The sequence below is a fragment of the Pipistrellus hanaki genome, assembly GCF_964339955.1.
Source record: "Pipistrellus hanaki genome assembly, chromosome: 10".
In the NCBI taxonomy this organism is placed as follows: Eukaryota; Metazoa; Chordata; class Mammalia; order Chiroptera; family Vespertilionidae; genus Pipistrellus; species Pipistrellus hanaki.
In genome coordinates, this window is record NC_140512.1 from 18,060,233 (window position 1) to 18,082,794 (window position 22,562).

General features: G+C 38.3%; 2 protein-coding genes across 4 annotated transcripts in view; one reads left to right on the forward strand and one right to left on the reverse strand.

Moving 5' to 3' along the window:
• The window catches only part of SLC26A5 (solute carrier family 26 member 5), a gene marked incomplete at its 5' end in the record, with an annotated part of 31,966 nt that extends 24,030 nt beyond the window's left edge, over nucleotides 1–7,936 (forward strand). For all 3 annotated transcript variants that reach the window (XM_084896944.1, XM_084896945.1, XM_084896946.1), the window contains 4 exons: nucleotides 194–301; nucleotides 1,169–1,369; nucleotides 1,959–2,013; nucleotides 3,025–7,936. In XM_084896944.1, the coding sequence (XP_084753070.1) occupies nucleotides 194–301; nucleotides 1,169–1,369; nucleotides 1,959–2,013; nucleotides 3,025–3,212 (552 nt within the window). In that variant the 3' untranslated portion in view covers nucleotides 3,213–7,936. The remainder of the gene's footprint in view (nucleotides 1–193; nucleotides 302–1,168; nucleotides 1,370–1,958; nucleotides 2,014–3,024) is intronic.
• A 137-nt stretch (nucleotides 7,937–8,073) lies between these two features.
• Nucleotides 8,074–21,913, reverse strand: PSMC2 (proteasome 26S subunit, ATPase 2). The gene is made up of 12 exons (XM_084896947.1): nucleotides 21,720–21,913; nucleotides 18,051–18,088; nucleotides 17,591–17,672; nucleotides 16,398–16,497; nucleotides 13,702–13,833; nucleotides 13,237–13,309; nucleotides 12,781–12,876; nucleotides 11,777–11,941; nucleotides 10,816–10,903; nucleotides 8,612–8,814; nucleotides 8,423–8,519; nucleotides 8,074–8,336 (listed from the first exon to the last, which is right to left on the reverse strand). Exons 1-12 carry the CDS (start codon nucleotides 21,787–21,789, stop codon nucleotides 8,179–8,181), a joined length of 1,302 nt encoding a protein of 433 aa, XP_084753073.1. The 5' UTR covers nucleotides 21,790–21,913; the 3' UTR covers nucleotides 8,074–8,178.
• Nucleotides 21,914–22,562: the final 649 nt, after the last annotated feature.

The window sequence follows — 22,562 nt, forward strand, 5'->3', positions numbered from 1 at the left end:
ATACAAAACGTAGTAAAATTCTTGTAATGAGGGAATAACTCAGTTTAGGGATCTGAGGGAAAAGTAGAGAAAGGTTTGGGATGGTAATTTCACATAGAAAACCATCAAATCGGGACATTTAAAGATTAATTGTATTTGGGTGGGTTCCTGGGAGCCAAGAAGTGATTTTTGCAAATAATGCTCTTCTGTAAAGACGGGAGTGGACCCAGCGTTTATTTTGGGAGCGAGAAGAAAGGCCATGAAGAAGTATGCCAAAGAAGTCGGGAATGCAAACCTGGCCAACGCCACCATGATCAAGGCGGTGAGTGGTCTCTTCAGTGTAATTTTCCCTTCTCCCTTGATTCATAGTGGTCCCCACCTTTATTCATGATTGAAATTTGAACACAGCACGAAGTCCCTAAAATATGAAAGCTTAGACATAATTAATGATCCTTTATGTATTAAAAATGCATGATAAGGTCAGTTATGAGAATGCTTCTGAAATAAGTAGTGATATAGGCTCAGGAAAACATTGTTATTTCATTAATCCTCATCTGAGGATATTTTTCCTTTAAGAGAGTGAAAGGGAGGGAGAGAAACACACAGAGAGAAACACACAGAGTGAAAGGGAGGGAGAGAAACACACAGAGAGAAACTGGGGGCAGGATTAAGCCTGCAACCGAAGTACCTGCCCTTGACTGTAGTTGAACCCAGGACCCTTCAGTCTACAGGCCGATGCTGTATCCACTAAGCAAAAGCAACTAGGGCAGAAAATATTGTTTTAAAAAGTAAACATCATACAGAACCTTAATAAATTTTATCATTAGTACTTAGCCATAGATTCATTCAGCTTATAGTCAAAAAGCTCAAAGGCTGGTTTTTATTGTCCAGGCTTATGGTAACTTATGGTCTATCATGATGAAGTTAATAGAATTATTTTAGAAGTTAGGAGAAAATGGACTAAGGAGAGGGGATTTCATTGGCGGGGGGAAGGGGGGAAGGAAAATAAACTGAGCTAAAATCGAATATTATGCACACATATTTTTTTTGTCACATTACAAGGCTGGGATTTGGCAAATATTTTAGAGAGGATCTGGTATAGTCCTTGAGACTCTAAGGACTAATATTTCCTTATAACTCTCAGGACCAAAATACATAGCATTCTGATGTGATTTAATTTTTGACACAGGATGGAGAAGTAGCTGGAGAAGATGCTACGAAGCCTGAGGAAGAGGATGATGAACCAAAATTTCCCCCTGTAGTCATCAAGACCACCATTCCTGAAGAACTGCAAAGATTCATGCCCCCAAGTGAAAATGTCCACACTGTCATTCTGGATTTCACACAAGTCAATTTTATCGATTCTGTGGGCGTAAAAACTCTGTCAGGGGTAAGCATCATCATGAACAAGTCATTTAATCTCTCTGTGCCCAGTTTTGCCATCAGTAAAAATCAGACAGTTAAACTTAGATTCCCTTTTCGACTCTTAAACATCTTTTGTTGTGTGCTTTTTCAACTTTTGATTATGGAAAATTTCAAAAATAAAAAGCATAGTGTAATGACCCCCCCGCCACATAAGTATCACTCAGCTTCAACAATTATCAACTTATGGTTAATCTTGTTTCACTGGTCCCCCACACCCACTTTCCCCTTCTCTTATTTTGCCTGTGAATATTTCAGTATACTGTATATCTCTACAAGAAGATTCTTTTTGAAGTCATTGCCATTATGCCTTTATTAGACCTAAATAAAATTTAGCAAGAATTCTTTGGTATCCCTAATTATCACTGTCCACATAAAAATCAAAAGAAATATATAAGTTTTTAAATGATTAGCTCAAAAATGCATAATTATTGAAGCAAAGTAGTTCAAGTGAATGTAGTAGAGTGTCTTACATTGGTGAAATACATATTGGTAAAAAAGAGACTTACATTTGGCACAGTCAAGAGAAACTAAACTTTATTTCAACATTATTACAGATTGTAAAAGAATATGGAGATGCCGGTATTTATGTGTATTTAGCAGGATGCAGTGGTAAGTACACTTCTAGAATGAGGAGAAATATTACCATTTTGATTTTTCCCCCCCTCTTTTTTTCAGTAACTGCATTGGGGAATATTTTTCCCTAATTTTAGTTTTTAGTGAAAATGAAAATTATTCTTCTGAAAATCACCCTAAAGCTAGCTTTGAAATTAGTCCCTTACAGGCACTCCTTGTGGCAGCCTCCTGAGCTGCAGCTGGTGGAGAGGAGCTAATAAACCATTGCGTTGGGCTGGTATATTTTTTAGTAATTATTTAATGGCTACCATAAACTTACTTATATAAAATCATGTAGGTTTTTCCACACAATGCCTGCTTTCTTGTTTTACGTTAAATTTTGGTTAAGACACTGCTTGAAAACGAGCTCTCCATAATAGCAAAAATGAAAACTGCTTGGCAATGTGCCCTGCAGGCAAACTGTGGAAGAGCAGGCCCTCTCAGACCTTGCTGGTGTGAGTGCAAAACGGAACAGCCTCTGTGGAGGCACTCAAAACAAATAAACACATCTGCCTTTTAACCCAGCAAATCCAGCACTGTGCTACACAGGCTCAGTAAGAAACACTTACATGGTTGGTCGTCACAATACTGTCTGTAAAAACAATAGAGGGGATAAGCTCAATTGTCAAACAAAAGGGACCAAGTGAAACAGCTACGCTACATCGATGAGATCGAATACCATGTAATCATAAGTATTAAGTGGGATTAAATTTTTTTAAGTATTCAAGATAACATATAGTATGCTTTCTTTTTGGTGAGAAAAGGGGGGAAATAAGAATAAATGTTTATATATTTACTTACATTTGCATAAAGAAATACTGGAAAATGCTTTAGAAATTAATGAAAGAAGCCACCTGCAACTGGGGGTGTGATGTCATGGGGACAGGATCTGGAGTGAGACTTATATCATCTTAATATGTGAACTAGATGGAAGTGGGGTTTGTGGGTTTTTTTATGTTCAAGACTGATGCCCAGAGTGTGCACTAATTTTCTTTTCTTCTTTTCTAGTACAAGTTGTAAATGACCTCACTTCAAACTACTTTTTTGAAAACCCAGCCTTAAAGGAGCTGCTGTTCCACAGCATTCACGATGCGGTCTTAGGGAGCCAGCTTCGAGAGGCGCTCGCTGAACAAGAAGCTTTGACTCCTCCGCCCCAGGAGGATGCAGAGCCCAACGCCACTCCGGCTGAGGAATGAGGAACTCAGCCTGGGATAGGGTATGAGCCTCTTCCAAAACTACCAATTTACACATTTTTAATACTAGACACGAGATTTTTTTTTCTAATAGTAAATACGAGTAGTCAAGGCTTGATTTGGAGGGTGAATGACGCATAGCAAGATGTATCTTACTTGTGTGGTTTTCTTTTAATTGGCTACTTCCAAGATAAATTGGCCTCTTAACCTGAACTTATTGTGCAGTGACATTTCTGCTAATTTTTACTATTATCTTTGTCAGCTAAGCACTTAAGAATTTTTCTCTTTAAGCACTTTACTTACAAATCATTTAGGCTGTCACCAGATAGGTAGTGTGTTCCTTGCTTTTGTACTTGATGCCGTACAGATTTTCCGTAATGAGAGTTATTGAACAGAGGTGGAACACCCACCATTTTCTAGTTTTTCTTTTGAAATAAGCTTTTATTTTTACAGATGCAATATAGTGCATTACAGAAAATCAGAAAAGCAAAAATGAAAAAATAAAACATGATACTGCCACCACTGCTAACAACTTAATGCATATCCTTCCATATCTTTATGAATACATTTATCTTTTAACCAAAATAAGATCATAGGCTATGTAGTGTTCTGTCACCTATTTTCTTCTACAATTTCCATTTTCTCATTCCAGAATATTTTTACCATATTCACATTTACCCCACTTGTCCCCAAATTTGTAGTTGATTTGTCCAAACTAGTATCCATTCTATGACCTTCCCCCATAACTGGTCATATCCCTTTAAGTCCTTTAAGTCTATCTAGCACAGTCTCTTTTTTTATGACATTGATTCATTAGAGATTGGAGCAGTTATCCTGCAGAATTCCATATTACTAACGTGTCTACTTGCTTTCCTAAGGTGTTATTTAGCTTGTCCTTTTATATCCTGAACTACCTGTGATCTAGAAGTTGTATCTAGAGGCCTCATGGATTTGGGGGGAAAAAAAAAAATTGGGTTTTTTTTTTGCTAGAATATATCATAGATGAGACACATGCTTTCATTGTATCATATCAGAAAACACATCATATCTAGTTGACCCTACAATTACATGCTAAGATAAACCTACTAACAGTGTGATCTCCTCAATTACGTTTTCACCTTTGTAACTAGTAAGTTATCAGCATGGTGTTCCTTTGGCATCTAACGAATTCCCAGTTCCCCATGAGCCATTCACCCAGGGTTTTTAACATCTGGTGATAATACTTGTTTAAATCAGTAAATGTTAAGGTTTGTGAATTTTTTCCCAATTTTCTTATTCCTTCAGCATTTATTAGTTGGTATTTCTATGTAAATGATAGATTTTCTTCAACTTGAGCTATTTAGTCATCCTTAAACACAGTTCTTACTAGAAGGCAGGTTTATTTTTCCCATTTACTTATCAACTTCAAAGAAGTTGGTTTAATAAATAGAAGGTAACAAGTTAGGTTTCATTATATAGACTAGAGAATTCTTAATGTGTTTCAGTCTGTGATAGTTGTTCTTTTGGTGCTAAAATGGTAACAATTGTGACCAGTAGGAGCCCCTGGAAATGTTTCTAATAATGAAGTAGTCTTAAAGACCATGTATTTAACAAAACTAATGCCTTCGTATAACTTACTGTTTTCCTTAGAAGTCCAGAAGAGTTATCCGTTAATTCATCAGACTCAGTCTTAAGCCTATGAGTGAGCAAAATGCTTATTTCAAGCACTCTTTAAAATTGTTCCAAAGGAGTGGGAGAGACAATTAAGGTAACTTGTCATCAAAAGTTATTGGTATAGTTGTAACAAATCACTCTGATTCGAAGCACAAATATTAGCTAACCTGCTAAAGCCTCCTATGCTAAGATTTCCTGCTAATAGTTTGTCTTCTTTATATGTTTTTCTTCTTTAAAAAGTTTCCTTATTGACTCATCTTAACTTTCGTGAAAAAGCACGCAGGAGAAAAGTGGTCAGATGCCAGAACTATGTGAGCATGGGTCTACTCAAAAACAAACTCTGTGGTTTGTTTACTTTAACTTCCATGAGGCTTCTCAGTAACTTTACTAATTTAATTGAAAGTAGACCCCTCCCTTTTAATCAACTATTTCCCTAGATCTAGAGTGAAATTAGATTTACATTCAGTTATTTCCTTGGCAATCATCGCACACAAGATCCGATACATCTGCATTCTGATACAGACTGCCTTCTGAAAAAGCATGTAGTTGTAGAACCTCACCTTATACTAGAAACTTTTGTACAAAGGACTGCATCATTTCAGCCATTCAAGTAGAACTTAAGAATTGTATGCAATATTATAAAATAGTTCATTGCATATTCTTTAGCACCAGCCTTCAACAAACACTTTACACATAATAGTGACTCGTCTTAGTTGATAGGTTGAACGTGTACAAAAAAGGTGTTTGTATCTTACAAACTTAGGTGTTTTTTCTGTCCTTTAATGTTTAACCTATTTTAAATAGAATTCTACCATGTACATAAAAAGCACTTGTCTTACTGAAGGAAAATTTTTTCAGTATGCCTCTGAGAATCTAATGCATTTCAAAATCTATTTTATCTATATGTAAATATTTTGGAATCATTCACTTAGAATTATTTCATATAGTGAAAAATTTCTTAACCCTTTTTTATTTAGTCCCGTTTTGTCTCTACCTTCTTTCTGGATTTTAATAGCTGCTAGTATATGTCTCTCTGTTTTTCAGCCCTGGTTCAAATTCAGATTCTTACTGCCTTGTCAAAATGGGCATAATGTACAGCGATATGGGGACTAGTCTTTCTTATGGTAGTAAAGCTGTTTTCAGGAAGGTCCCATATAGAGAAATGCTTTGTCTTTCTCAAATCCTACGTAATACGACTGTCAGTGGTTGATCTCTACCTCATGGATGGATGGAATGTTTGAAAATATTGTGAACCAGGACTCAGGAAGCTAGTCATGTCATTGACGTTGTGTACTCATATGGCAGCTGATGGTGGGATCCCAATTGCCAATCTCATGTGCAGTGGGACTCAAAGAAACAGTGGATATGAATCCTCTGCAAGCCCTAGAATAGCTCCTTTGTAGTTTTCAGGTAACATCTAAAATATCCACTCCATGTGGTTTGATCCTGTATCCTTACCTGTTTAACAGAGAAAGGAGGTGCTTGCCTCCAAAGGTAGATTTTGAGAAAATGAGTTTGCCCTCATGTGTGCATGGAGGGCCAGCAAACCCAGATAATTTGCCCTGGAGTGGGTAGGTGTGGGGTTTTGTGTTTTAGGAAGTAGGGTGGGGGAGGGGGGGTGTGCCCTTGTGTGGGGATGGGGAGGGAATGTTATGTAGTAGGAAGGCTTTATTTCCTATGTCTGCCCCTTTAAAGATAGTCAATTTAAATTCTAAGATCCAATAATACTTACTTGGTGTGAGCCTGTATGTTTTAGTGAGTGCAAAAGTGCTGTTGGTCCTTTTTAGTGTACCTTTCAGGAATGCTTTTAGGATTCAGTGTGTTTAGATTCTTGATAATATGGTTTGAGTGCTGATACAAGTTGATATGAGAACTGATAAAAGTATTATCTAATTCTCCAAACATAACCAAAATGCATGCAATGGTTTTGAAGCCCCTCAAATCCCAACAAAATGTTCGTTAGCTACCTGCTTACTGACTTGGATGTAACCAAGTTTGAGCATTTCACAAATCCATCTTGCCTTTGAAAAGGCTTACCCACTTTTTCATTATACTGTGGTATACAGCATTTACTTTATGTAACAGATGAATCTGACCCTTGTGAAAATTTTTATAAATATCACATTTTTAAATGTTAAGAATATTTTTAAGTATTACTCCAGTATTATTTTTCTAGTCATAAACCCTTTGTATTCTGATTTATCTATCAGCACCCTGACATGTATAAACATACACCTGATCTCTACACTTGCACATTTTAGGTGGAGAAAATTACTGGCGAATGTGTATTTTATGTTTTTAAATATGGTATAAACATGCTAATCTAGATAATATTGATACTATCTGCATATACATGCCTCAGTAGAAACACCCACATTCTTCAAATAATTATTGTACATTTTATGTGTGGCCAGGTAATTTTTGTCCTGTAACTGAGATGTCAAGATTCAGAGCTTATAACACGTTGGGCCTGAGTGAGGGCAGCATCTCCAATTTGAGTTGTCTCAAATTGATGCATGTGATGTGTGTGGCTATATGAAGAAGTGATAAGACTTCAAAGAGCATATTCTAAATGCTTACATTTATCAAACGTTAGAGCAAACTACTTCTAGGTTCTGCTTATATTTTATACCATATGAAAGACCAGGGCAGGCTTAGGGGAAAATTTTTTCTGATAAATTTCACAAAAATGAAAAATCAAAAAAGGATGTGGTTGGATTTTATAAATAAAGGGCTTTTTCTGTTTGAAAACTTTCCATGTTTTAAATATTTCAATGTAATACTTATAGCATTTTCTATGTTGTCAACTTTTTCTTTTGTGAATTAAACTGTATCCACCTCTATTTTGCATTACTTATGAATATTGAACTACAATAAAAACGTTTATTGTGCTTGAGTCTCGGCATTTGGGAACTGTGGAAGGATTTGGTGGTGTTGGCATAAGAAATAATTTTAAAGAAGTCTGTTGAAAATTTCAATGCAACTTATATTTAGATCAGAAGTTTAAATGGTTTAAATTTTAATACTTTATCAATTTAAACCATTACTTTATAAAATGCAGATGGGAGGATGTAATAACACATGTACAGCACCCAGACAATGTGTGCCTAAGACGTACATGCTCTAAGCAAGCACTTTATCTATGAAACCCTTAAATGGTAGTGGATTAAGAAATAACATACATTGTAATCACATTATTCCACAAAGAAAAAAAAGTTTTTAAACCATTTATTTTTGTGTGTGAAATGGTTATTAACAAGTCTATATAAGCTTAGGATTCGAATTAAAAGAAGTGTTTTCATGAGCGCTTCAGGGCTCAGTTGTATGTCATGTAGCGGGGAGTAGCACTGAATTTGGCATAGGACTTAATGACCTTATTTACAGCTTCCAAGAAATCCTTCTCAGTAGCTATTTTTCGCCGGGCTCTGATGGCAAACATACCAGCTTCTGTGCAGACACTTCTAATCTCAGCACCTTTCAAACAAAAAGAAAATAATAAGCTTCATTAAAGTAGCCTAGACAGACAGACCAGCAAATATAAACAAGACCTTTCAACCTACCAGTGCTATTTGGACACAGTCGTGCTAACAATTCAAATCTGATATCTCTTTCAACACTCATTGAACGCGCATGGATTTTAAAAATGTGAGTCCGGCCCTAAAAACAGGAGAATTGAAAAATATTACAATGGAAAACATCAAAGGAAGAAATATTTCAAAAATCCCTTTTCTCAGAAATGGTTTTCTGACCTCTAGATCAGGTAAGCTAAATTCAATCTTCCTGTCCAGTCTCCCTGGCCTCATCAGTGCTGGATCCAAAGTGTCAGGTCTGTTGGTGGCCATCAGTACTTTAATGTTGCCGCGAGGATCAAAACCATCCAGCTGGTTGATCAATTCCAACATTGTTCTCTGTACTTCATTGTCACCTCCGGCACCATCATCAAAACGAGCCCCTAAGACAAAAGGAAAGACTTACCCGGTCACAGAAGCACTAGCATAACCCGAAAGTATTATACTGTTAATCTCAGCTCAAATCATGCCCTCCAGTGCAAGTGAATATCCAACTTTAAGCAAATCCTACAAGAACTGCCTGCTTTTCACAAAACTAATGAGTGAATCTTTCAGAAGGCTCGTCATAGATTTATTTAACATAGACTTCATTAAAGTATTTTTTTGCCCTAGCCAGTTTTGCTCAGTGGATAGAATGCCGGCCTGTGGACTGAAGGGTCCCGGGTTTGATTCCAGTAAAGGGCACATGCCCAGGTTGCAGGCCTGATCCCCAGTAGGGGGCATGCAGGAGGCAGCTAATCAATTGATTCTCTCATCAATGTTTCTATTTCTATCCCTTCCTCTCTGAAATCAATAAAAATATATTTTTAAAAATAAAAAGTATTTTTTAAATCCTCTTCAAGGAACTCTTTTGTTTTCAAACTAAGTGGAATTTATTTTATTTTCTTGTTCCAAACTGAAGGGATCCCTCTCCCTGCTCCCTCCCATCCACTTCATTCCTCAAACTAAAGGAGGCAGGACCATCCCATCCCTAAACTGAGGGAGACCAGGCTAGCCACTATCTCACGGTTCTTAAATCACTCAAAACTCCAGTTGTTTAACAATGTACACCAAGACTAGGCAGCAGAATACATGAAACTTCCACCTACAATGTAAGAAACTGCCCCACTCTCACATTTCTTAAAACTCTTCTTAAAAATACAGCTATAGCCATAATATAGTAGAAATATAACCTACACCAGTGGTTGGCAAATCATGGTTCACGAGCCACATGCAGCTCTTTGGCCCCTTGAGGGTCGCTCTTCCACAAAATACCACGTACCCTAATTAAGTTAATAATTATGTACCTACCTATATAGTTTTAAAAATGTGGCTCTCAAAAGAAATTTCAATCGTTGTACTGTTAATATTTGGCTCTGTTGACCAATGAGTTTGCCGACCACTGACCTACACTATCATCCTATTTTGGATACATTTGTGTACTCTCAGATAAATGTCTGTCTCATTTCAACCAAAATAGCAAAAACAAAACCAAACAAAAAATAAGCCTCCAAGTATATATTTTCATTTTAAAATTATAGATACATACTGTTGTATTAGCATATAATGGACATTATAACACAAATACTAAAAAATAAAGATTAAAATAAGGAAAAATTGGTAATATTTTCTTCCTGCACCCTAATACTGTTTTATACACAACCCACCTTGGAAAGCATAACTTCAGAGCATCCTGACATCATAAGGCTTATGGCTTATTCCAATGACACTATAAAAATTACTTCAAAGTCACCAACTGCAGCAATATACTGGGCTCAAGTTAACCACTTGACATTAACTACAGCCTGTTCCAACTCCACAACGTCCATCCAGTATAAAAGCAAGACTCTAGGTTACCTAACCACAGTCCCCTAACAGTGTTACAAGGTCCACTATATTTTCAAGTCATTTTCATCGCTAAGTTCCTTAAATAAAAAATGTCTGGACATATGACACTTCTCCTTAGGATTATTCCTCTTATAGACTAACAACAGTCAAGCCCTATAGAAGCTTTGTTTTCAAAATCTATCACACTATTTTACAGCTTTCAAAAACCCATGAAATAAGCAGGACAGGAATTATCATGCCCCTTATAAGATTAGCAAATTTAGGCGCAAGAGTTAGTTAAAACAACTTGTCTAGATTGCACAGCTAATAGTATATTTCATCAGATCTATGAAGCCAACAGTAACAATATTTACATATACTTTATGAAACACCATCATCAATTAAATTTTGCCCCAGTGCTTTCTTATCACATTAAGTGAAGTTGTATCCCAAGTTAGGAATCGTTCAAGTGTGAAAATGTGTCACATGAATGAAATTATGAAAGTACAAAGATAAAGACTTTGAAAAAACAGCAAAGCTATGTAACATTTCTTTTTACTTTGAAATAACATCCATACCTCCAATAGCATCAATTTCATCAAAGAAGATAAGGCAGGCTTTTTTTGTTCTGGCCATTTCAAAGAGCTCTCGAACCATTCGTGCCCCCTAATGGGAAAAATAATTTGTTAATTTTTAAATCTTTAAAAATATAATAAAGTTATACTTCAGACTTTTCAATATTGCTAAAAGTATTCTCGACTATTATTATCCCAGGCTTTAAAACAAAAAAACCACTGAAGTTTGTTACCTATTCCATCAAATTAATATTATTCACCTTAAATCAATCTTATTAGCCTTAGTAATTTTAAGATTCTGTACCTAGGAAATAGCCAATAACTGTACGACCTGAAGAGGTCAAATTAATAAATAAAGCCACCATTTCAATCCGTAACACTCGAGGAAATAAAAGCATCTGACTTATCACTTGGCATTTCTGATCACTGAATTTCATTCGTAAGTGTTGCTCAGAGACTAAAAGTACTGCATAGCTCAATTCATGCAGTTCCTTTTCTAATTCTTATTGTAAGTATGCTAATCATTAACATTTCAGATAAATATATACAGCCCTAGACTTATTTTCTGATGAAAAAAATCTGTGTGTGTGTAAGAGAATGTGTGGGAGTACAGACAGACACTCCATGTTCTTTCTGAGTAGACCATACAAGGTTGGCCCGAAAGCGAAAGCACACTTTTGAAAGCATTCACCACACATTTCTGAGGTATTTCTCTTACTAATCAAATTTGTAGAAAAAGTCATATTTCTGAGAGGATGCATGGTAATTAAAAATGTTAAGCAGTTTTTTATTTAAGAAAGGACCACATGGGAACGCTGGTGGCTTCTACATCTACTAATTACAATCCATCAATCAAGAAATTTTGGGTCTCAATCTTTCTAGTGAAACTGCCATTTAAATTTCATCCCTGCTTTATAAATTTTTCACAGCTACAAATTCTTTGATTATGATCAATTTTCCTTACCTCACCAACATATTTCTGTACAAGTTCAGATCCGATAACTCGAATGAAGCAAGCATCAGTCCTGTTAGCAACTGCCCTAGCACAGAGGGTCTTGCCTGTACCCGGTGGACCAAAGAGCAGCACGCCCTTGGGAGGCTCAATGCCAAGGTTAACAAACCTCTCTGGCTGCAATGGAGACACAATATTTATAGTTATCACTCCTATATAATAAAAATAAGACTATTTCAATATACCTAAGCCAAAACTATTAAGTCCACAATCTATATACTTTATCTAAATAAGAACTTTACTTATTCTAAGATAGAAGATATAAATTAGACTCATATCTAAACTAATCTGTAATAATAAAAAGGTAATATGCTAGTTAGACCAGATGTCATTCTGGATGACGCCGGGGCTGCGAGGGAAGCCCGGGTCCGGGTGCCAGAGGGAAGTTGGTGCCGGCAGCCAGGGGAAGGAAGGCCTAACTCGCATGAATTCCGTGCATCGGGCCTCTAGTAGATACATAAGGCTGAATGGCTTTTAAAGGCATTTCTACTACCCAAGCTTAACAATTCTTTTTTTCTAATTTTAAAATAATTGCAGTGTTTAAAGAACAAAAGTATTTTCTGGTATTTTATATATTAGCTTTCCATTATCGTTCCAAGCTTACTTCAATTCCATTAGAGTTCACTTCTTCTTGATATCATTCAAGCACACGGTTTCTTCTACAATAAACTGTAACATATTGTATTTAACATACTCCTAAGGTTATACCTCAAACTCCTGTGTCACTAAAAATAGAAAATCTTCTTTTTTTAATTGGCTTGACCACTCAATCCTTTTGCTTTCTCTTCTTGAACTTACCTATCCTCCACACCTCTACCCTCTATCCCCTCAAAAATTTCCATTGAGGAAATTATAAAATTTAAAAAGCTACCTTATAGGCAATTTTAGTGCATATGTACAACAGGCTATCATATCTTTACACAAAGAAATTTAAAATGCAACACTCAGTCACTTACATGAAGTAGAGGGGTTTCAACTACTTCTCGAAGTTTCTCAATCTGTTCCTTACAGCCACCCACATCACTGTATGTGACATCAGGTTTTTCCTCTACCTACGAGAGAGAAGAAAATGTACAACATATAGCCACAGATTTTTGAATACTAGTCCAAAAGTTCTATCTAGCAGAGTAGACCCAATACCCTAAAGAAAAATCAAATTTATAGCAAGTAATAATTTTTTAAAATGGAAAATATTGCCCAGTACATTAGAACCACTTGCTATATTATGATATTGATAAACTAGGAGAGACTAATAAAGATTTTCTCAATTGAAAAATGGTTTAGAAATTTTGGGCAAATCAATACATAACCATATATTAACAATATATATCAGTTAAAGTTTCAAAATTTCTTGGGATGGATGTAGTTGTATTCTAAGTCATGCCATTTCTTTTCCCTCCATTGTTTCTTACCTGCATCATGGTAACTGTCGGGTCAATCTTAGGAGGCAGTGGAATGTGAATTTGATACTTATTTCTGTCCACACTAAAAAGGCAAAAAAGATACTAAGACATTCAAAAAACTTCCTAAGTAAGTTATGTATTCTGTAAACGTTAATTACATTAACTCAATCCTCATAACTATCCTCCACTTATACCATGTTACCTTAAATAGGCTGGCAAACTCAACTCTCAAATTCTGCATTTACTTTGACATTTGAAGTCATTCAATAAAAGCCACACTGGGGGTGGGGGAAAAGAGGAAGATGGGAGGTCAGGAAGTGGATGCAGAACAAAGGATGTTTAAACGGAAATACTCTGCTAGATCATCCCTCGGTATTCCATGGCAACCAGTACATTCATTCAAAAGAAAGCCAAGGATGTGAATGCGACATGGTATCTTTAATGAAAAATGAGTATTATAAACAGTAATCTTACCCAACTCTCATCCCTTCTTCAATGTCAGTAGGTGCTACCTGATCACTGAGGTCCACCACAAACTTGGCAAACTGCTTCACGTTGATAATGTACTTTGGGTCCTCCGAATCAGCATTGATTATCTTTGTACATCTAACACAGCAAAAGACTCGATTAGAGTAAGGAACCGAAACCACTAAAACAAACACAAGTAACTAGATTCCCCCCTGGGCAGGCAGCACACAGATGAGCAGGTGTAAACTAGAACTGCAGAAACTGGGCCACTGTTAAAAGATCCTTTTCTATGGGTATGCTTAATTCCAAGAGTCCACCCAACTTAAACCAAGCCATAACATTTTTAAAAGGTACATACCCCTGGAAATTTAACCCAAATATTTCATCATTAGGAAGTTCTCTAATTTCTTGATTTTCATAACTATATTACTTTATTAGTGATACTTCTCTGTCTTAAGTCTGCAAGTAAAAAAAATGCTAACAGCCAACCCAACAAAAGCTATCCAGTTGAATAAATAAAAAGTCGACAAATATATTTTTTGGTGTGCCACGGAATTTTAGTAATTAGTTTGTGTCCATGAGATGAAAATGGTTGAAAACCGCTGTCTTAAGTGACTTTCCTTTTTTTACTTTCCCTATCAGTCATCTTGTCTCACACTAAGTAATAAGTGTTTTTCCATTCTTTCCTAAGTTTATAAAACAATTTTTATTGTTGTTGTTTTTAACTTACATGTATTCTTTTTCTGTGTGCCATGTGAAGGCAAATTTATAATAATGGGTCCATTATAGAAAGTACTTGCCGAAACCGGTTTGGCTCAGTGGATAGAGAGTCAGCCTGCGGACTGAAAGGCCCCGGGTTCAATTCCGGTCAAGGGCATGTACCTTGGTTGCAGGCACATTCCAGTAGGGGGTGTGCAGGAGGCAGCTGATCGATGATTCTCTCTCATCAATGTTTCTAACTCTCTATTCCTCTCTCTTCCTCTCTGTAAAAAATCAATAAAATATATATATATTTTAAAAGTGTTAAAAAAAAAACAAAACACAACTCTACTGCCTTTCCTCTTCTATATTATTTGTGTACTGAACAAAAACAGAAACAAAAGATAGAACTCATGTTAGAGAGAACTCATGTAATAATCTGTAACAACAAATACAGTGAAATACAACAGTCTCTGGAGTATGCATATGGGCAGCACCGACAGTAAGGTAAAGGTGTTTTGTCCTTGAAGCGTAACTGTGTGACAAAACTCTATTTCCTGTTATTAGCCAAGGTCTACCAGGAGGTAGAATTACATATATAAAGGTATTTATCACTACTTTATCTGACAGAGCCTGCCAACACTGTATGCACAAATACGGATTTTTTAATCCACAGCTGAAAAGGTATAGACTATACAGGGACCTCAACTTCCAGAATGGTGCAATAAGAACCTTTGAAAGTATGCTCCTCCTTGAAAGTTAAGTGAATGCTGGCAAAAATAGTTTTAGAAAGCAAGAACGATTAGCATATTAGAAGAGCAATCCTGGAGGTCCAATATTCAAACAACAGAAGTCCAAAATAGAGGACTTCTATTATTTGGATATTAGAAAATGGAAAGCAAATTATTCAAATAATTTCAAGAAAACACACTGAAGGGCATGAGAGCCCAGCATCATGGATGTAATCACACCAACATCAAGGCATATCATCATGAAACTTCAGAACAAGTGACAAGAGAAGACTCTGCAATTTTCAAAGGAGAAACAGGTTACATATATCAAACTGAGAATCAGAATGGCTACAGACTAACACTACAGATGGAGGACAATGAAACGATGCCTTGAGATTTCTGAAGGAGAAAGAACTTTATACTAGCCCAGACATTTAAAGACATATATGGTCTCAAAACACTACCTCCTAAATGACCCTCTTTCACGAAGCTACCAGAGAATATGGCCTACCTAATGAGGGTGAGAGTAAACCAAAAAGAGTTGATACACAAGCAATAGGAGACAGGCAAATGGAACCTCCAGAGTAAGAAATGACAGGAAGCTTGTGATGCAACAGATGTAAAGGGCAACTAGTCAAATGGAAGCAGGTCAGAAAGTGCTGGGGAAGATCAGCCTGAGAGCTGCAGCTGGTGCACCTGAGGTTTACCCGAGAGAAAACCTGAAGGAGATGGACCTAAGGCATCTAATGCATCTGAGGAGCAGTTTGGACTATCAGGGAAAACTGAGAGGTTGAGTTAGTAATACACACACAAAACCAGGCAATCTTGATGAGTAAAACAAAAAGTGGCACAAGAAATCACAGTTTATTTCCTGGCTCTTTATGAATAGGGTTTATTTAGCCATAATTATACTGAATACTGATCAAACCTAAATTTTAATATAATTACATTAGGAGGATGTTGGGACAGGAAGCTATATAGCAGGATTAAGAGGACCAAACTATTTTCATTATTTGTTATGTCTGAGAAAGGGACAGTGGGACAGTGAAGATAGAAGGGAAGATTTTCACATTTGCCCTGCATTTTTCTGTAGCACTTTGAATCTTTTATATGATTATGGCTTCACCTATTACTTGAATAATTGTTTAAGGCATACAATTTTAATCCCAAATATTTTTGTAGAAAGCTTTATTTACTTGGGATTTAGAAGGAAAATTCTTTATGAGCTATCACATTATACCTGAGACTCAAATACATTTCCACAGGACATACCTCGCAACCTGCAAAGGCTGTTCACTCTGGAGTGTTTGCTTATCTGCAGCCAAATCCCAGAGTGCTGGTGGGGCCAGGCCAGTGTCAGACTCTTTAATACCTACATAAAGAGATTATTAAATTCACCAAAATGTAACGCATCACTAAAGCAAACTTTCTCAATCTCTGCGCTGATGACATTTTGAACTAAATAATTTGTTGTGGAGAGTGGCCTGTGCATTATAGGATGCTTAGCAACATCCCTGACACTAGCCACTAGATGCCACTAGCACCGTCTCCCCCTCAAGCCCTGAGCATCAAGACTACCTCCAGATACTACCAAATGCCCCGAGGCGTGGAAGGAGGCAAAATCACCCAGCTGAAAACTGCTGCCCTATAGTAGTCATAACTTTTATAACATATTTGACATTTTTTCTGGTCAAATATTATAAAATGTCACCACTAAAATTTCCAAGAAGAAAAGTTTCCAATTACAGGCAATAGCCCACTTACTTCAAGCAGTACCATGTGAGATCATATTTTTATTCAATAAGAAACTTTAACCTGTCTTAAAAGTTTACTGAAGCCCTAGCAGGTTTGGCTAAGTGGATAGAGTGTCGGCCAGCAAACTGAAAGGTCCCAGGTTCCATTCTGGTCAAGGGCACATGCCCAGGTTGCGGGCTTGATCCCCAGGAAGGGGGATGCAGGAGGCGGCCAATCAATGATTCTCTCTCATCACTGATGTTTCTCTCTCTCTCTCTCCCTCTCCCTTCCTCTCTGACATCAATATTTAAAAAGTTTATTAAATATGGCTTTGATCAATAGAAAAATTACTTAAAAGATGTTATTATTATTTTTTAAAATTGTTTGACTCTGCAAAAATCAGAAGGCACTGATGGACAGCCAACCCATCCCATGGTGCTCTGAGTGAAGACAAGCCAGCTTAGATATATGATGGACTAAAATCCCACTACTTAAGGCTACAAGCAGTGGGAGGAACAGCCATCAGAAGGATGACGTTATTTTTAATTGCTTAAGCATTAAACTTGTTTGTAAAAGGAAGTAAAAGAGATTATTAGATGAGATCCAATTTATTAAAGATACGAAAGATAATTTTTAAAAACCTGAAATTCATGGAAGAGCAACATTTATATTGAAAATCCTTTGATATAATATATTACATCTAGAGAGAGAAAACAGGAATTAAAATATACCAGTGAGCTCATTAATTTTCTTGAGAAGTTGTTGAATGTCATCTTCAACCTGCTTGATCTGTCTAGAGTAAGTGCTCTGACCCTAGGAGATAAAGCTCAGTTTAATAAGAGTATCAGGAAATCAACTATTTATTAAACTACAAAAATATTTAATAGTTCACACATTTCAAGTACAGTAAATATTTGTGTAAATTATTTCAAGTCTTTCTAGAGTTCCACATTTTAAGTACAAACAGTATAAAAATAATTATATTTTTCTCACAATGAGAAAAAATATACACACTGAATATTTACACTCTGATTTATTCTAGATAGAATCTGTAAAAAGGTGACTTTATTTCGGTTAAGATTACTATAACCTTCTGATATTCTCTTTTAATTATTTTGGAAGAGCAATACCAAGAATGGTTCTTATTTCAACATAAAACATCTATATTTTGTAGACACTGAAAGGACTTACATAAGTTTTCAGCAAGGCAATATCACCCTCATCCAAAGCTGGAGGGAAAAAAAAAGAGAGAAAACACATAAGATTCAAGCACATAAGAGAAATTAGAGCTAACATTCTTCTCTGTTCAAATCCAGAGCTCATTAGTTGAGTGAGAAAAAATGTGCAAAGTTGTAATAATTTAACTACAACCTTCAAATAGTTCCTGAAATCCTGGATAATTGGGGGAAGGTGGATTTAAAGGAACACACAGCCTAGCTGCTGGAGAGACTGGATGTGATGTGACCCATTAAGAACATGAGAGGTTGGGGTTATTTAGAGAGGTAGCCCAAAGAACAGTTTGAAAATCAAAACAACCTGGCACTAGTCCCAACAAAGTCAAGCATTTGCTAAGTAACCTTGGAAATACCATTTAATCTCTGAGCATCAGTTTTCTCATCTGAAAAATAGAAATAATGGTCCTTTCCACCATGTGAAACAGTCAGAAGCTGCCTGTCTGCAACCTGGAAGAGGGCTCTCACCAGAACCCAATGCTGACATCCTGATCTCAGACTTCCAGCCTCCAGAACCAATGATCAGACCATCAGATGCATGCATCCAAGAAAGGCCCTTCACCATGACGCCCTCCTCAGTGGGTGCATCTTGCACAACAAAGTTAAACCCAAAATTACATAACTCGCAGCAAAGCACATAAAGAATGACTTTACCCCTTGGCCAGGTAACTCATTTGGTTAGTGTCCTCCTGATATGCCAGGTTGCAGGTTCAATCCCAGGTCAGGGCACATATTAGAAACAATTAATGGCCCTCGCTGGTTTGGCTCAGTGGATAAAGTGTCTGCCTGCAGACTGAAGGGTCTGATTCTAGTCAGAGGCACATGCCTGGGTTGTGGGCTTGATCCCAAGTAGGGGGCGTGCAGGAGGCAGCCGATCAGTGATTCTCATCATTGATGTTTCTCTCTCTTTCCCTCTCCCTCTCCCTTCCTCTCTGAAATCAATAAAAATATATTTTTAAAAATCAATAAATGCATAAAGTGAAACAACAAATTGATATTTTCTTTCTCTCTCAAAAATAATGAAAAGATAATAATTTATCCTCACAGTGTTGCTATAAAGATCACATAAAATATGAAGACCATAGCCGAAACCGGTTTGTTCAGTGGATATAGCGTCAGCCTGAGTGAGGACTGAAAGGTCTCAGGTTCGATTCTGGTCAAGGGCATGTACCTTGGTTGCAGGCACATCCCCAGTAGGGGGTGTGCAAGAAGCAGCTGATTGATGATTCTCTCATTGATGTTTCTAACTCTCTATCCCTCTCTCTTCCTCTCTGTGAAAAATCAATAAAATATATTTTTAAAAAATATATGAAGAGCATAAAGTACTATACACACGTTAACCATTAACTGTATCCAAAGGATAAATTTATTACTACGTTGACAAAATAACATACCCAGAGAAATGCACAGAAGAAATGTTAAATCTCTGTAACCCAAGTTTTCCATTAGGTGACTGAGTACCTCTGAGGTTTACCGTGGCCTAAAATATTTTCAAGGGAAAGAGTAGAATGTGAGATGAACTTAAGAGAGGGAATGCTTCTTTGTGGAGAGGTTGGAAACAAGGAAGAAAGGGCACTAGGAGAGGTTGAAGTTACTTAGGGAAGAATAAGAGAAAAGAGAAACACCATAAGAATGCTTTAAAATAGTCTATCAGGAACAAAAGAAAACAGCATAAAGATGAGACTACATAAGGGGTATTGGAAAATTGTGTATGAAAATGGTGTGCATGTCTCATGCACTGTGTAAAAGTGTACAATCTCTAGGAGACTAATTTGGCTGTTTCTAACAAAATTACAGCTCCATTTCTAAAATTTATCCTACAGCTTGTGTTTGTGCATGTAGTAAAAGTTACAGAAACAAACTTACTCACTGCCCTATAACAGCCAACAGACTAGAAGTGTCCATGAATAATGATTAATTTCACACATTACACCCCCAAACTGGAGTACTATGTAGATGCAGAGAGACATAACACTGACTCCGCTAGCATATAACATGAACTTATTTCTAATACACATTAAAACTGAAAAGATGTATCACATGCTGCATTTATGTAAAAAAAAAAAAAAAATACATGAGCAAAACTGCTTGCATATGCATAGAAAATGTCTAGTTGCTTCTGTGGATAAGGGTTGGCTGGGGCCAGGGATGTGACATTTGTCATTGTACCTTTTTTCTTCCTTTTGAGTTTTAGGCATGTAAAGGGATCATCAAGTTAAAGGAATGTTTATTTTTTTAAAGAAAATTATGTTTCAGGATCCTGGCTCTATGGTAGGCAGTTAGACATGAGTAGAAAGGATGATGGGTCAGGTACAGAAATTCACCAGGGCACAAAGCCCTGGGTGCCTACAGAGGACAACTGTAGGACAGGACCTTGCCCCCGGACTGACCTTTCCTCCCCTTGCATATCTCTGGTCCGGCGGTTGGGACCCCCTGGTCTTCCCTCCCTGGAGCCACAGGCCCAAAAAGGCAACAAGCCCAGACCAGGCATCCCCTGGCGGACCTCAGGACCAGCTGCACTGGATAGCGCCCCCCTGCCCTGACGCCCACGCGTCAATTAGCGGAGACCTAGACTCTGAAAGGACACACCTGGAGAACTGCTGCGTATGCTGCTGAGATGGTCCCCTAGGAGTGGTTCTCAACCTTTCTAATGCCGCGACCCTTTAATGGTTGTGGTGGCCCTAATCATAAAATTATCTTCGTTGCTACTTCATAACTGTAATTTTGCTACTGATACGAATCGTAATGTAAATATTTGAGTTTTCTGATGGTCTTAGGCTCTACAGCAGCGGTTCTCAACCTGTGAATGGCGACCATCAGAAAACACAGGTTATGTACATTACGATTCATTAACAGTAGCAAAATTACTGTTAAGAAGTAGCAACGAAAATAATTTTATGGTGGGGGGAGAGGGGGTCACCACAACATGAGGGGCTGTATTACAGGGTCGCGGCAGTAGAAAGGCTGAGAACCACTGCGGGACCTCCCCTAAAATCTCTGAAAACCCTTAGGACTGAAGACCCTGCCCCCCCCCCCACCTCCCCAAGGCGCATTACCCTTCCCTTCTTCATCCCGAACCCCAAGGACCCCTTCCTTCGCCTCTAAAACGTGTTTTAAGTCCATTTCTTCTACAAATTACTCCTTCTACCTTTGTGATTTATCCAAACAAATGTCCTCTTATAGTTTGAGTCTTGGCTCTGCATTCTTTCCTTGCCAGAACTCAGGACCAGAGGCTGCTGAACGCCGGTGCGGCCTGACCCCATTCCCGCCCAAGCGCTCCGGGCTGACCCACTTAGGGGGTCCCCCCCCCCCCCCGGACAGAAATGGGGACCCAGGTGGCCACGCACCCCCAGGCGGGGTAACTTTTCAAGGCCTGCAAGGCCAGGCAGGCTGCCTGAACACGGATAGCAATGTCAACCAGCGCGGGATGCGGGAGAACGCGGAGCGGAGGAGAGAGACGGAAAGGGCTGGCGGCTTCAGCCGGCCGCAGCCCCGGATCAAACCACCGGCCGCACCGAAGGACGCGAGGGCCGAGCGCCCGACAGGAACCCGGCCTCGCCCCCAGGGACCAGGCCGCCAGGCCCGAACGCGGCCCGCCCGCCCGGAACTCCGGCCTCTGTCCACCGACCTCGGATGGGCTTGTCCTCCTTCTCCTCCTCTTTGGTTTTCCGCTGATCCGCGCCGAGGTAGTCCGGCATTTTAGCAGTTCCAGCGGCCTCGGCTCCGTAGTTAATTACACAGCACCTTCCTCGTTTCCGGTGGCGCCTGCCTCCCTCCCCCCCCTTCCCGGAAGTTGAGCCGACTCGGGGGCCTCTTTACTCTGCGCACCGGAAGCGGAAGAGCGCCCTGCAATATGCGCGCAGGCGGCTCCGGGGGCCCCGCGGTTGTGGGAAGGAGGAAGAATTCCCTGTTAGTAGAGAACCCACTGTTCCTTCCTCGAGCAACAGATTTCAACACCAGCCCTGGCTCAGCCGCCGAGTTTAAGTCCTGATTTAACTATTTATGGATTGTGTACTCTTGGGCAACTTCTTCACGTAGGCTTTAATTAAACCTTTACTTCACACTGTGGCGGAGGCTTTAAATAAGTGTTTTATTGCTTAAATAACAGAATATTAAATATGCAATAGCAGTGGCTAGATCTACAAAGTAGGGTGTAGGTAAATAGGAGTTTACCGTCTATTGACTTTGAGTTACAAACTTGAGTTAACTCAGGATGGGGATGTAAATGTTTTCAATTTAAAAGAAAAAATACCTTTTTATTGATTTCAGGGAAGGGAGAGGGATAGAGAAACAGCCATGATGAAAATCCTCCTGCACACCCCCTAGCGGGGACCAAGCCCACCACCCAGGCATGTGCCTTTGGCCAGGATCCACCTGGGACCCTTCAGTCCCAGGCCAACGTTCTGTCCACTGAGCCAGACTGGCTAGGGCTGCTTTCAATGTTTGAGCCTGCTCCTAAAGCAGGGTGGTA